Source organism: Suncus etruscus, chromosome 13 (genome assembly GCF_024139225.1).
Source record: "Suncus etruscus isolate mSunEtr1 chromosome 13, mSunEtr1.pri.cur, whole genome shotgun sequence".
NCBI classification, from domain to species: domain Eukaryota; kingdom Metazoa; phylum Chordata; class Mammalia; order Eulipotyphla; family Soricidae; genus Suncus; species Suncus etruscus.
In genome coordinates, this window is record NC_064860.1 from 1251695 (window position 1) to 1265913 (window position 14219).

Genomic DNA, 14219 nt, shown 5'->3' on the forward strand with positions numbered 1-14219 from the left:
GGGAAGAAGAAAAAAAAAAAGAAACATATTTCATTCATTCTTTATTTTTTTCAATGTGTTTCTTTTTTTTAATATATTTTTTATTTAAGTAACATGATCATAGTTGGGTTACAGTCATAACCAGAACACCCCCCTTCACCAGTGTAACATTACCCCCTCCCCCCTTCCCATCCCCTACCTGTATTCGAGACAGGCATTCTACTACAGTTATTTGTTTTTAAGTTCAGTTAGTTGAATTTTTTTCCTTAAAGGATAAGAGTAAAAAATATATAGTAAAGGTGTGGTAGTGGCAATCGCCGTTGTTTGCATAGGGCCAGAAAAATGGGGAAATGGAAAAAAATTCTTGACCTGATTACAAAAAGGCCTCACCCCAGAAGTTTATTGGCATAAGACCGACTCTGGGTTCCAGGCATACCAGTCCGTCCAACTCGAGTCATTCTCAAGGTCCCAGTGAAACTTTTTCACACTTTAGCTATTGTTGGTATCAGATTCTTGTATTTAAAGACTCTGGATTCTGTGCATTTCTTTCATCAATGTCAGGCTGATGTAGAGCATCCTCTAGTTTCAGCATACCATTAAATGCAGAGCGATCTGCCCTGCATGCAGACTGTTGCTGAGTCGCCTGAAACCCACCTACAAACATGTTTGTAATCATGCTGCTTACAAAACAGAATTTAATCATTTTATTTTCAAATTAATTGGAACAACTTTTGAAAAAAAAAAAAAGGCACTGGAGAGATGGCGTAGCAGTAGGGCATTTGCCTTGCATGTGGCTGCCCAGAATGAACTGAGGTTCAATCCCCCAGCATCCGATATGGTCCCCAGAGCAAGGAGCGATTTCTGAGCTCAGAGCCAGGAGTAAGCCCTGTGTGTCACCAGGTGTGGCCAAAAAAAAATATTTTTTTTAAAAGAAATAGTTCAAGGGACTTTCCATGGCCCCCTGTGCTAAGACAGACTGTTCAAGGGTACAGCCCGGGTGTGTGTGCTAGAGTGGCTCACTGGAAAAGATGTAGACACTTACCATTTCTGCTTTGTTTTTCAACCAGCTGTTGGAAATTAACTGGACAGGACTGACTAATCTCCTTGATATCCCTGGGCTGAAGTAAGTGCATTCGGAGTCTGTGTGTAGCTTGTTAGCTGGGAAGAAAGGGCCAAGGGCCAGAGCGTTTCCTCACATGTATGAGACCTACAATTCAATCAGCCAGAAAATACAGCTGATTTTCACCTTACAAGTTGATTTGTAATACTGAGTTCTCTGTGCCACATCATGTAAGGTGCTACTTGGTGTCTCAAAATCTTTATGGAGAGATTGTTCAGAACTTAAGGTGCTTGCTTTGCCTGTGACCATCCCAGGTTCTATCCCTGGCATCCCATATGTCCCGCCTCCTCCAAAAACTGCCAGGAATTATTTCTAAGTACAGAGCCAGGAGTAAACCCTGAACATTGGCAGGTATGGCCCAGAAAAACAAAAATAAAAGTCATTACAATATTCATCACCAGGATACAGTGTTGATAAGAGAGAAAATGCTGTCACTTTTTTTCCATTGGAAGCGGTGTGATACAAGCGAAATAGAATTTATAAATGCTTCAAGTGTTTCATATTTAACTTGTTGATATGTATTTTATACAGTATTAAATCAATACTGAAATTATGTAAGAATGTATGAAATGTTATTTGGACCTGAAATGTTGCCACAATATCTCTTAGAATAATAAACCCTACTGTGGTCATCACCACAGCAGTCTATAGGCTAAAACATCGAGAGGCTGGACTGAAAGATGAACCAGGGAGTTTTGCTGGTTAAGCAAAGTTAAGCTTTGCTGCTTTTGTGATCGGACCCTGGTACATTTGGGCGCTTTTTGTCGTGAAGCGTATATAGACAGGAACAAGTGCTGTTGTGTCAATTTGTCGGTTTGCTCTTTTTAACAGTGGTTTATCAGATGCTGTCATTTTGGACATAATATCAAACTACTTGGTGCTTCCCAACCGCATCACTGTGCCTCTTGTGAGTGAAGTTCAGATGGCTCGGCTGCGGTTTCCCATGCCCAAGGTAGGCATATCTCAGGGCTCACTCATATGGGGCTTGGTGGGACCCAGTGGCAGAGTGCGGCCTTGTGTGTGAGGCCCTCGACTGGTGCCAGCAGGGAAGACAGCATAGAAAGGGCCCCTTTCTTAAGTGTTGTCACTGCTTCCTTCTCTCCTGACAGCAAACTCAGATCAACTGAGTCAACTTGTTTTTTGTTCTACCACTATCCTCATGGGATTGGCCAGTGTGTATGTAAACTGTAGGCTCGGGGAATGCTCTTGATATTATCGGTGTTAGCTTCGGGTTTGGGTCCATTCCTGACTGGGCTGTTCTTTGCTCTGTGCTCAAGAATCACTCCTGCTGGTACTTAGAGGGACCACAAGGTGCTGGGGGGTCGGACCCAGCCCTGCAGTTTGCAAAACATGCACACATAGAGCATTGGAGCATTTCAAGTCTCTTCAGCAATTGTTTGTTTTTGTTGTAGGGCCACACTCAGCAGGGTGCTCAGGGATTACCCCTGGCTCTGTGTTCAGAAAAACTCCTGATGGTACTTAGGGGACCATCATAGGATGCTGGGGGTTGAACCTGGGTTGACTGCATGCAAGACAGGCTCCTTACCCACTGTATTATCTCTCGAGACTCTGATAGTTTACTTGATTTGGTTTTGGATACTGCCCCTGGCTGTCTGTACAGAAATTACTCTTCAAGGATTCCTGTAGTGCTGGGGATCAAACCCAGGTCTCCTTTATAGAAGCATGTGCTCGGCCCATGAGCCATTCTTGTTATTTCACTGGGACAGGGTCTTCCCCAGCACTGCTCCAGCAGTCTCGTCTTGGCCGTAGCAGACCTTCTTACTGCCCAACTTCAGTGGTATGATACAAGGGGATCCCTGGGACTGTAGTCATGGTATCGGGCCCAAGGGATGCCAGGGATCAAGGCAGGGACCTTCAGCAAGCAAGACATGTACTCAACCCCTTGGAGCTCTCTGGCCTAAACTTTGTTATTCTAGTTACTCTGTACCTAGTGATGCTCCCATACCCCTGGGTATTGGAAGTGCTTCTCACTGTATGGGTGAGACATTTCAGGGAGAAAGAACTGCATGGCAGGGTACCAACCCATAACCCTGGTAGGAGAGGCCCGAGTGGTAGAACATTTTCCCAAGTGCCCATATCAAGCATGTGAAATAGGTCCCGTTGGTGTTTGGAAGAGCACTTGGAGATGGGTTGCAGTGCCTTCAGGGCTGGGCTGAGGGTCTGCTTCATCGGCTGATGGTGACGCTGCTCCTGCTTCACAGGTCTAGGGCCCTGCTCAAGCACCATTGCCGGGGTAGTGCTTCCTTCTGCTCACCTCTGTGCTCCCTCCCTCCTCCATGTGCGCATGTAAACAAGGCGGCGGTTGCCTGAGCCTCGCCCTTCTTCTTTCAGGGTGTTCTCAGGATACACTTTATGGAAGCTCAGGATCTTCAGGGGAAAGACACTTACCTGAAGGGACTTGTCAAGGGGAAGTCAGACCCCTATGGAATCCTTCGCGTCGGCAACCAGATCTTTCAGAGTCAAGTCATCAAGGAGAGCTTGTGTCCCAAGTGGAATGAGGTGTACGAGGTGAGCAAATCGCAGCGCTGAGTCCCTGTACTCCTCATAGGACTGGGGTCATTCTAAGTTTTTCGGGGCTGGGGGTTACTCCTGTGGATACTCAGCCAACCAGGCCAGCAGTTCAATGCTAGGAGCCAAAGGTGAGGTGCTGTTCAGAGCCTGCAGTGCTGGGGCTCCCAGAGCCACCTTGAAGATGCTTTGGGATCATGTAGTGCCAGTGATCAGATACAGGTCAGGAGGTGCAAAGCATAAACTGACCCCTTGGTCTAGGCCTGGCTTGACTGGTTTCATTTCCCCTTCTTAGCACTCATTGGACCTTTTGTCCTAGTTCTCATCCACACTGTGGTTTTACATAAAACTGTCACAGTGGTTGACGGAATTTTATCACATAGAAATTATTTAATTATTTGGTTGTTAATACATTAATGTACAAAAGAGAAGTTAAAATAACTGCATAAAGGGGCCAGAGAGATAGCCTGGAGGTAAGGCTTCTGCCTTCCAAGCAGAAGGACGGTGATTTGAATCCCGGCATCCCATATGGTCCCCCGTGCCTGCCGGGGCGATTTCTGAGCGTAGAGCCAGGAGTAACCCCTGAGCGCTGCTGGGTGTGACCCCAAAACCAAAAATAAATAAATAAATAAATAAATAAGTGCATAAAGAAATGCAATGGTTTATGGGACTGGAGAGATAGCACAGCGATAGGGCATTTGCGTTGCACACAGTTGATCCAGGACAGACCGTGGTTTGAATCCCGGCATCCCATATGGCCCCCTTGCCTGCCAGCAATGATTTCTGAATGAAGAGCCAGGAGTAACCCCTGAGCGCCACTGGGTGTGACCCAAAAACCAAAAATAAAGAAAGAAATGCAATGGTTTAAATGGGAATTGTCTCAAACACCCTTGGGGGAATTGTCTCAAACACCCTTGGCCCCAGAATATAGAAAGGATAGGGAAGAAATTGTGTGGAGGAGCAAAACAAATATGAAAGGATGGGGGCTAGGGTCATTGTTGGTGTTAAGAAAGGACAGAACTCAATATCCAAGCCAAAGGCAGTAACAGTGGAATCAAGAGACCCAAGCTTTAACCATCTCAACTTAAAAGGGGCCTGTTATCCTGACAGACTGCCCGGTGGGGGGAGGGGGCTCGTATGGGACGCACTTGGGGAACATCAGTGGAGAGAGGTTAACACTGGTGGTAGGATTGGCCCTGATTTATTGCATGTCTGAAACCCAACAGACTATGAAGGACTTTGTAAATCACAATGGTTTCAATAAAATTAAATTTAAAGAAAAGGGAGGGTAAGGGAACAGAGTGATAGGACAGCAGGGAGGGTGCTTGTCTTGCATGTGGCTGACCCGGGTTCGATCCCTGGCATCCACTATGTCCCCTGAGCCTGCCAGGAGTAATAGCTGTGCGCAGAGCCAAGAGTAATCCCTGAAAGCTGCAGGGTTTGGCCCAAAAACCAAAGGAAAAAAATCCAAACCATTTCTTTTACAGAACACCAAGAAGTACATGCTTTTCCACTTCTCTAACGTTTTTTAAATTTGTCTTTATTAAGGTACCATAGTTGATGGTAAATTTGAGCCCATGGCTTTACCTGTCCTCACTGTCCACTATTCCTCACTTCGCTTCTTCCCTTAGCATCTGCAGATCTTAGTCATATGATCATGGATCAGGTTTGGTTTCTATAAGCTGTTGTCTGGTCCTTTACTCTGTTCTCTGCATATGAGTAAGATCCTCTGGTATTTGTCTTTTCCTTTCTGACTTACTTCCTTACCATGGTACCTTCCAGTTCATCTACATCACAGCAAAAAGCAAAATCTCATCTTTTCTCATAGCTGAGTAGTGTAAACTTGCTGCAGACTTGCTTTTCAAAATAGTAACTCAATTTCTCAGCACCAATTTTTTTACCCTCCCCATTTGATCTCTTGCCAGATTTCTCAGTCTCTGGGATCAGTATTTATCCCAAAGATAACATCTGAGCAGACTAGTCAGATATTCCCAAGCTTTGTATCTGAACGTCATCACAAGGCATTTGCATGCCTGAAACAAGCACATGGCACATTGGTGGTTGCCTCTCAGTATGTATGATCTGGCAGTCAGAACATAAGGTTACGGCAGGTCCACCAGAGGAGAATACGGGAGGTCTTTCCAACCAGCTTCCTGATCTCTGACAATCAGGCCAGTGAATGTGGGAAGTGAGTGCTGGCCTTTCCTTTGCAGGCTTTAGTCTATGAACATCCAGGACAGGAGTTAGAAATTGAGCTCTTCGATGAAGACCCAGACAAAGACGACTTTCTGGGAAGGTAAGCTGCACTTTTCATTAGCACTGGGTGACTCTGCAGTGACACCCCTCAAGTGAATGTGGCTTTAAGAGACCAGCATCGGTTCCTCATGTCTGTATTTTGAACTGGCTTGTAGAGGTCATCTTGGAAATAAATACCTGGGTCATGCTGAGCTTCATCGAATGCAGCAAATCCTCCCATCCAGCACCCCAGAACCTCACTCCTCACTTCCAATGTGGGTTTAGCATCCCTGTTTGTTGGTTATAATTTATATAGTCATTAATAGGATGCCTCTGCATTCAGAAGTGAATCAGATTGTTTGATTGGAGTGCATCTCCAGTACAGTGGAAAGAATTAAGTTCGTTATCTAACTGATTTTACTATGAAAAAGAAGTTCAGGGGGCCTGACATAGGAGCAGATTGGCTCATCAACCATGATCTGAGTGTTACGCAATGACTTCATAGTCCAGTGCTTTTGGCTAGGGAGAATCTAAAAGAGCTGAGCCAGAGGCCTTGCATACAGGGAGCCGGGCTGAACGTCTTCATCACATAGCCTAACCTTGCACAGATGGGAATAGCTCTCAGTATGGTCCAAGAACATAAAATAAAAGAACTGTAAAATGATGGGGCGAGAAGATCACTCATTGGGCTGAGTGCAGCTCACAGCCCTGAGGCCCACATTTAGTCCCGCTGTGCTCCTGGGCTACTTTTCCATAGATGAGGGGTCAGAAAACTGTTTTCTGCTTGGAACCATTTGGATATTTTTACCATCATTCCTGAGCCATATAGGGCTGGAAGACTGGCCAAGGCAGCTGAAATGGGGGGAAGGGACCGGTATTCCCCACCCCATCCTACAGAAGACGCTTACACTTACTTATATCGCAAGAATGTTGTGATACATTGTGTTGTCTCTTCTCTAGTCTTATGATTGACCTGGTTGAAGTTGAAAAGGAACGCCTTTTGGATGAAGTAAGTCCCCTCTGTGTGGTGTTGTTTCCTGAGTTTGACAGAGAAATCCAGAGATCCGTTGGCGCCGTTTTCAGCATGGAGGGCCCTGACTAATGTGGGGAAGTACCACTTGCCCCACAAGTGCTAAGAACTTAGCCCATCAGTCAGCCAAATGGAAACCAAACGCAGAATGGAATCTGGTTGTGTCGGGCTCTGCTGCCAAGGACATAGACTCAGTGCCTTAGGAAGGTGTGTTCTGCCCTATGAGTGAGGACAGAGGCTCCTGACAACAGGGTTTATACAGGCCATTAAGGTACTAGCAGTAGCACCAAATTGTCATAGCATATCCTTGCAGACAGTACTGTTCATTGTCAGAATGGGACAGTACTGTGGCTTCTGAAAGACTGAGTTAGTAAAGTTCCTTTTCCAAGTCCTTGTTGGACCTGCTTGCAGAGTCATGTGCCTACCATTCCATGCATGTCAGCCTCTGTTCCAGAAATGCCCCCAGGCCTCCTAGAGCACCAAGGGTGTGGCTCATCCTGGTACTGCCCTTATTGTCTTCAGTGGAGACACCAGTCCTGCTTCGTTAAGGGCTCTATAGTCGCAGTTAAAACCAGCATCTCGGCTTGTTGGATATCTAATGGCATCACCCCTCAGTTCTGCTCAGGTTCTCTGCCCATGGCTTCAGAGGCCTGTGTGTGTAGATTAAGGATGGGAACACCAGCTCCCACCCAGGGATAAAGCTTCTCAAGGGTTTCTGCAAAGGCAGGGCTGCCCATCGGACGCCAGGTCATGGATCCGTGTGCCTCAGGAAGTATGTGCCAGCTCCTCATTCTGGGACTTTAGGACATGGGGACTTGAGGACTTGAGTTTGGGAGATTGTTTGCTGAACTGGGCCCTTTCCCTTCCAGTGGTTCACCCTGGATGAAGTTCCCAGAGGGAAGCTACATCTGCGGCTGGAGTGGTTGACCTTGGTGGCTGATGCGTCCAGACTCGACAAGGTACACACAGGCCTTTCCTCGCTCTCACTGCTGCTGCTGCTCATGAAGAGCTCGGAACTATCCACACTCACACTGGCCCCAGTGCCACTGTCAGAGTGGACCAGGGCGCTCTCTCCTCATTGGGAGCCCTTCACAGTTACCTGCACATCTACTATTAATGATGCCAAGAGCCACCTGGGTGTGATATTGGGCGTGGCAAAACCACGCCTCATCACCTAGAAGAAAGTGACGCTCTCCTTCAGTGCTGCTTATTCAGAATAAGTGGTCAGTGTCCCTCCCCATTTATGTGAGCCTCCTTAGAAGGAACTGTGGGCATAGTCATTATGTCCTGGAAACACACTCTCATGCTGCTCCGCTCCTTCCTCCATAGGTGCTGGCAGACATCAGAGCAGATAAGGACCAAACCAAGGACGGTCTTTCCTCCGCGCTGCTGGTTCTATACCTGGATTCCGCAAGGAACCTTCCGGTAGGGAGTGCTGTGGGGACTCCTTTCCCAGGGGCTCTTCTGCTCTGTGTTGCCTGCCTGTCCCTGATCCTGGAGGCTGTTTTCACTGTGCCTTAGCCCCGGACTGGATGGCCCGACTCTGTTGGGAGTGATGTGCTTGTGTGGATGCACTTTCTGTGTGTTTCTGGCTTCCTTCATCCCAGGTCTCCCATTTTTCATGACGCTGCCAATGAACTGGGCAAGCCTGTGCTTCATACACAGTGGCCAGCCCGTAAAACTTCTAGGGCTCAGGCCATAACATAGAGGAGTGGGCGTTTGCCTTGCACACAGTAGAACTGGGTTCAATCCCCAGAATCCTATATGGTTTCTCAAGCCTGCCAGGAGTAATTTCTGAGCACAGAGCCTGGAATAACCCCTGAGTACCGTTGGGTGTGGCCCAGAAACAAACAAAAGTACTGAGGAAAGCAGAAGCCATAGTTGCCACAAATGATTTTCCTGTGGTCTGCCTCAGTATGAATATTTCAGGAATCAGCCGATGTCCTCACTGGTCCCTAAAAACTCCTCCCTGCGTCCCTCCTTCTGCTGGAGAGAAGAGACAAATCAGGGCCATGTTCCTTGTTAGGAGCCAGCTCCATACCATGGGAGACACGGGCAGCAGAGTTCAGCGGCTGCCCCTTCTTCCTGGCATGCAGTTCAGGGCTTCTTCCAGCCATGCTTGAAAGACCAGGCAGTGCTTGTACTCAGAACACTTAGCCCTCTGAGCCAGCTTTCCCCTGCCTTGCACAGCTGCTTTTAAGGAACGGAGCAGTTTCCTGGAGTCGATAATGATGCACTTTCTGACTTAATATCTCGAAACCTGTTTCACTCTCGTCATCTCTGTCTCCCTGTTGCCTTGGTCCCTGCACTCTTCTGGCACTTTCAGGAAATTCTCATTGTTCTCATCTGACTTGCAGTCATTGTTGTAGAGGATGTAGGATCATCCTCCAGGCTCAGCGCATTCATTTGACCCTGGCATCTGAGTGGTGGCACTTGGCATCCTGACAAATCCTTGTTTCGGCTTCCACACATATCTTTGAAAGGCGCTGGGAGCTGGCTTGTATGGCCGAGCATGTGAATCAGGCTTAGACAGTGGCTCCGAGCACAGCACTAGCAGCTTTGGACTTGTCCTGCTGAGGAGAGCTTACTCGGGATCAGTGTATGCTGTGCACAGGACCGTCCTGAGTATATCTGAACTGTGTGTCCCTCCCCAGCACTGCCCCTGAGCCCCCTGCTGTCACCTTGAGCACAGCAGCATCACACCACCAGGCTCTGCAAGGCCCACCCCAGGCTGAATATCCCCAGAGTGGTACCCAGGGCCCCTAGTGCCACTGGGAAAGACCCCCAAAGGTTTTAAAATTAAAAAAGATTAGGGTTGGGAGCCAGAGGTGCAGAGGTTAAGGCACTCACACACAGATTTGATCCCTGACACTGCATCTGATCTCCTGTGCACCGAGTCAGGAGCAAGCCAAAAACACCAAAATCAATATATAAGACTGGAGATGTTTCTTGGTGATATAGCAGGTTATTTGTCTGAGTCTGGGTTCAAGCCTGGGCACCAGAAATAAGTATGTTAACTGTGGCAGGGTAAGCGAAGCTTGAAGAAGACCATTTTGTCTCCCTTTACCAACGTTGGCAGTCAGGGCCTTGGAGTTAGGTGAGCTGCTCGGCTCGTCTTCCAGGGCACCTCACTTCGGCCAGGGCAGTGATGCTGGTGCAGTGGTCACCTATGGCCATCTATAGAACAATTTCTAGCAGGGCACATTCCTGCGCATTCCTGGCTTCCCTGCCCAGATCCTGTAGCTCTGCATGAGTTTCCAAAGTAAGTTCCTAAAGGGAGTGTTTCTGGTCTGGTGTAGTAGGATTTCTGATGCTCCTGAATAGTCAGCTGTTCCATTCAATGTCTCACTGACTTCTTTTTAAGCAGGCATTTGGTCTTCTGACCTGCTCCAGTCAACCATGACCAGGCAAGACCAGGGAGGCTGGTGGTTTATCCATCTTCAGTAGAGAATCACGCTGTTGAATTCATCATCTTGAAGTTAATCACACCTCAAGTGATAAACATCTTTCATTGTAAACTGTTAGTTCTTGAAGGCACTTGCAGACCAACCCAGAAAGTAACAAATAGAAAGGGAAATCAGTAAAGGAGAACACCCAACCCAGCAACAGGCCTGGAAGGCCAGGAGACATGTGGGCCAATCTGACCAGCCCTTGTGTCCATCCCTAAAAAAAGAAAGGGGACGAGGAATGAAAATCTTCTGCAGGACCATGGGCCTCGACAGAGGAAGAAGAGCAGTCTCTAGCAGCTGAGCTGGAAAGCCAGCAACTGGGCATGTAGGCCCATCTATCCATCCTCCATGTGTTGGAACATCAACAGAGCTGTTGGGGTTCTCTTCCCAAAGTCTCACATGGGTGTTTCAGACCCCAGACATTGAGGATCAGGGAAGTGGGAGATGGGAATGGTAGACAGCAGAGAATTGTGCTGATGGTCTGTGTTGATATTTACAAGTCATGATGATCTTATCTGTGATCAGCTCAATTCAAATCTTAGAGAATTGGATACATGATTTTACATGTGTGGGACTGGTGGTTTCCTTTAAAGACTATTGTGTTCTCATAAATTTTCATGTCACTAACCATACATCAACTCTCCATTGCATGTTTATTAACCCTTGGAATGTTCATTTTCTTCTGACTGGAAAGAGTAACCCATTAGAGTTTAACCGTGATGTCTTGAAGAAAGCTGCATTTCAGAAATCTTTAAAGGTAAACTACTTCCTTTAAGGTGCAGAAGTACACTGAAATATATTGAAAGAGATGATCTTGAACTCAGATGGTTGGCAGAGCACCTCCCGCACTAGTAAAGTATATCTCAATAAGATCAAATATCCCAGACTAATCAAATATATACCGCTAGGATCAGTTTGATCCGCCCTACGGCTTTGGCAGCAACATCTAAAGGACTGCAAATATGTGCCCATGATGAACTAGAAGTTTTACTTGAAATTTGAACAGTTTTAGTCTGGTTTTGTGGTCTGTTTGTGCACTGTGAGTGACCTGAACATCACCTCTTCCAATATGTAGCGTCAGGCCTGAGTTGGCATCTCTTGGCGTTGGTTGGCTCTGCAGGCGTTGGTCGGAATCTTTTGAGAAATTCTAAGTAATATTGAATGGCATCTATTGAAAACTAAACTCCAATCCCCAAAATGCGAACCAAGTGTTTCCTGGTGAAATGATTGCCGTATTTTCCGGCGTATAAGACGACTTTTGAAACAAAAAAACGTCAACCGAAAATCGGGGGTCGTCTTATACGCCGAGTATATCTCAAAAAATGTTTCAATATGCCGCTAAACGAAAATTGTCTGAATATTGCCACAAAACGAATTTTCCAACTCAATCCTGCACCAATCACTGCCAGGCTGCTCAAACCGCCTCTCTGACTCGGCCAATCCAAGCAGGCTTTTCATGCATGCAAATTAGACAATGTTCTGGACCTGATTCTACACTGTTAAAAGCTGCTCAGATTGGCCAGAGTCAGAGAGGAAGTCTATGACAGTAGAACCTTTGGACCTTTGCTTGTTGGGATTGGCTCCATGTGGTACATACAGTTGCAGCACAGGAACGTTCTGTCTGATACAACGAATATAGGCCTAAACCTATGTTTCAACTGCAAAATTAGGGGGTCGTCTTATACGCCGGCAAATATAATACAAGTTTTCTTTGATTTCCAAGGTCTTTCTATATTAGGGAGATGCAGGGATTTTAACTTTAATTGCTCTTTTAAAAGAGTAGATCCAAAAGAACCAGGAATGGTTTTTAACTGGCCTCATTTAAGAGCTAACTTTGAAAAGTGATTCCTCACCGGGTGTGTTTGATCCTGGCTGCCATCTGTGCTGAGGAAGGAACAGCTCAGCAGTGGAACTGGCCAGGGAGCCCTAGTCAGCCCAGTGGTGGACACTGCTGTAGTGCAGTGGTCATGGCTGTATCAGCCTTATCACTGCTACCTGTAAGCTTAGAGCTAGAGGATTCAGACAGGATCTGAAACCAGACCATTCAAGGAGGCCCACCCTGTCTGTTTACAGAACAGCTCAGGGCCAGAGAGGTATTTCAGGAGGTAAAGTGCCTCCTTGCACTCAGTGGACGGGTTCAAATCCCGACACCACAGATGGTTATTCCCCTGCCAGCACTGCTTGCACTGATCCTTAAGTACTGCTGAGTGTGGCCTCAAACTAATGAAAGACACAAACTCAGCTTCTGGAGCAAAGACTCAACACTGCAGTAAATTAAGTGAGAGAATCTCTGTAGCAGAGCTCTGGGATACAGCCTGCTCTCACCCAGCTAAAATGGGACCCAGCAGCCCCAATTGTAGGACCTTTGAAAATAGACTATTACAGAGCACTGGGCCAGCTAGAACTTGAGGGCTCCAACATGAAGAAAAACGAAGCACAAGAATTTGGGGTCATGGGAGCCTATAACTGGCTATTTTTTAACTATACTTATTTCATTTTTGCTGAATTCACTCACATCAGCAATTAGAAATTATGCAGAAGGTTTGAGCTAAGAATAATTTATTCCAGTAATGTTGAGTCTTTGACATCTATTTCTATCATTGCTATAGAGTTGAGGATGGACTCTAAAATTAAACTAAAAACAAAACAACATTTTTGTGATTTTCTGATTTCCACTAACGGATATTTATCGTCTCGTGGGGCTAAGTTTTGAATAAACCTCATGTCCCAAATATGTTGTATTTTATTCTTGTTCGGTCAGTTGCTTATGCTCATAAAGTGCACTCTTCTCTCATTCTTGAAGTTCTTCTTGTTATAATTTGCTTAATTAATACAGCATATTGATTGTTATTCTTTTTTATAAAACTTTATTGGTTGATTGGTTGGTTGTTGGGCCACACCCAGTGGTGCTCAATTGTCAGTCGTGGCTCTGCACTCAGAAATCGCTGCTGGCAGGCTGGACCTTATGGGATGCCGGGAATCGAACCTGGTCCCTCCCAGGTCAGCCCAAATGCAAGGCAAACACTCTCCTGCTGTGCTAGATCTCGGCTCTGATAGTTATTCTTTCAGTCAAAATTGTTTAGCAGCTGGTAAGCAGGATTTGCTTTCTGATAGCCTTTGATTTGAATGTGTGAAAGAGGTGGTAGTTAGTTCCACTCAGAGTTAGTCTGAATTGCATCATTTGTTTCTTCTGCTTTTCTCAGTCCATTTATTCATTTGGTTTTCTTGGCATGATGAGCTTTGAGAGTTGGGAAGAGTCACAAAGAGGACCTTACCATCAAAATACTGTGAAAAAGAAGTTTTCTAATGTTACTTTGTGGTCAACAACTGTTAGGACTTTCAGATGTGTTTAGTGATTTTTTTAAAAATAACTTCTTCCCAGATGTTCCTTCTTAGCATGAGAGGAAATAGAAGTGATAACATAAGCATCTAGTAAAACTATTTTGTGTTATTTTTGCCTCTTTTTTTTTTTTTTTTTTTGCTTTTGGTTTTGAATAGTCAGGGAAGAAAATTGGCAGCAACCCGAGTCCCCTCGTGAAGATGTCAGTTGGAAACAAGACCCAAGAGAGCAAGGTAAGCCCTGATCCTGCATCCCTGCCCGCAGCCTGTCTGAGGAGTGGGGGCCATTACCACCCTGCTTCTTGGTTGATTCCACCATGTGCAGGGTAGCGAGCTTCTTAATCTGAAAAGAGATAGTATCCATATTTAATAGCGTCAGAAATAATACTTAGATCTGTTGTTACTTGATTCCTTGGCTAAATGTCTAAATTTGCACGGTTTGTCCCCTAAATGCTTTGCTTCAAGAGGACTGACTGCTCAATGTTATTTAAGAGTCAAAAGCCAGTTGTTGTGGGTGTGTGTCAAGAGTTGCTGCTCA

General features: G+C 46.0%; 1 protein-coding gene across 1 annotated transcript in view; it reads left to right on the plus strand.

Moving 5' to 3' along the window:
- Nucleotides 1–14219, plus strand: part of ESYT2 (extended synaptotagmin 2) — a 52111-nt gene that overhangs the window by 24366 nt on the left and 13526 nt on the right. The window contains exons 7-14 of the mRNA XM_049785967.1: nucleotides 1047–1102; nucleotides 1931–2051; nucleotides 3452–3628; nucleotides 5842–5924; nucleotides 6824–6872; nucleotides 7763–7852; nucleotides 8223–8318; nucleotides 13841–13915. Coding sequence (XP_049641924.1) covers nucleotides 1047–1102; nucleotides 1931–2051; nucleotides 3452–3628; nucleotides 5842–5924; nucleotides 6824–6872; nucleotides 7763–7852; nucleotides 8223–8318; nucleotides 13841–13915 — 747 coding nt within the window. The remainder of the gene's footprint in view (nucleotides 1–1046; nucleotides 1103–1930; nucleotides 2052–3451; nucleotides 3629–5841; nucleotides 5925–6823; nucleotides 6873–7762; nucleotides 7853–8222; nucleotides 8319–13840; nucleotides 13916–14219) is intronic.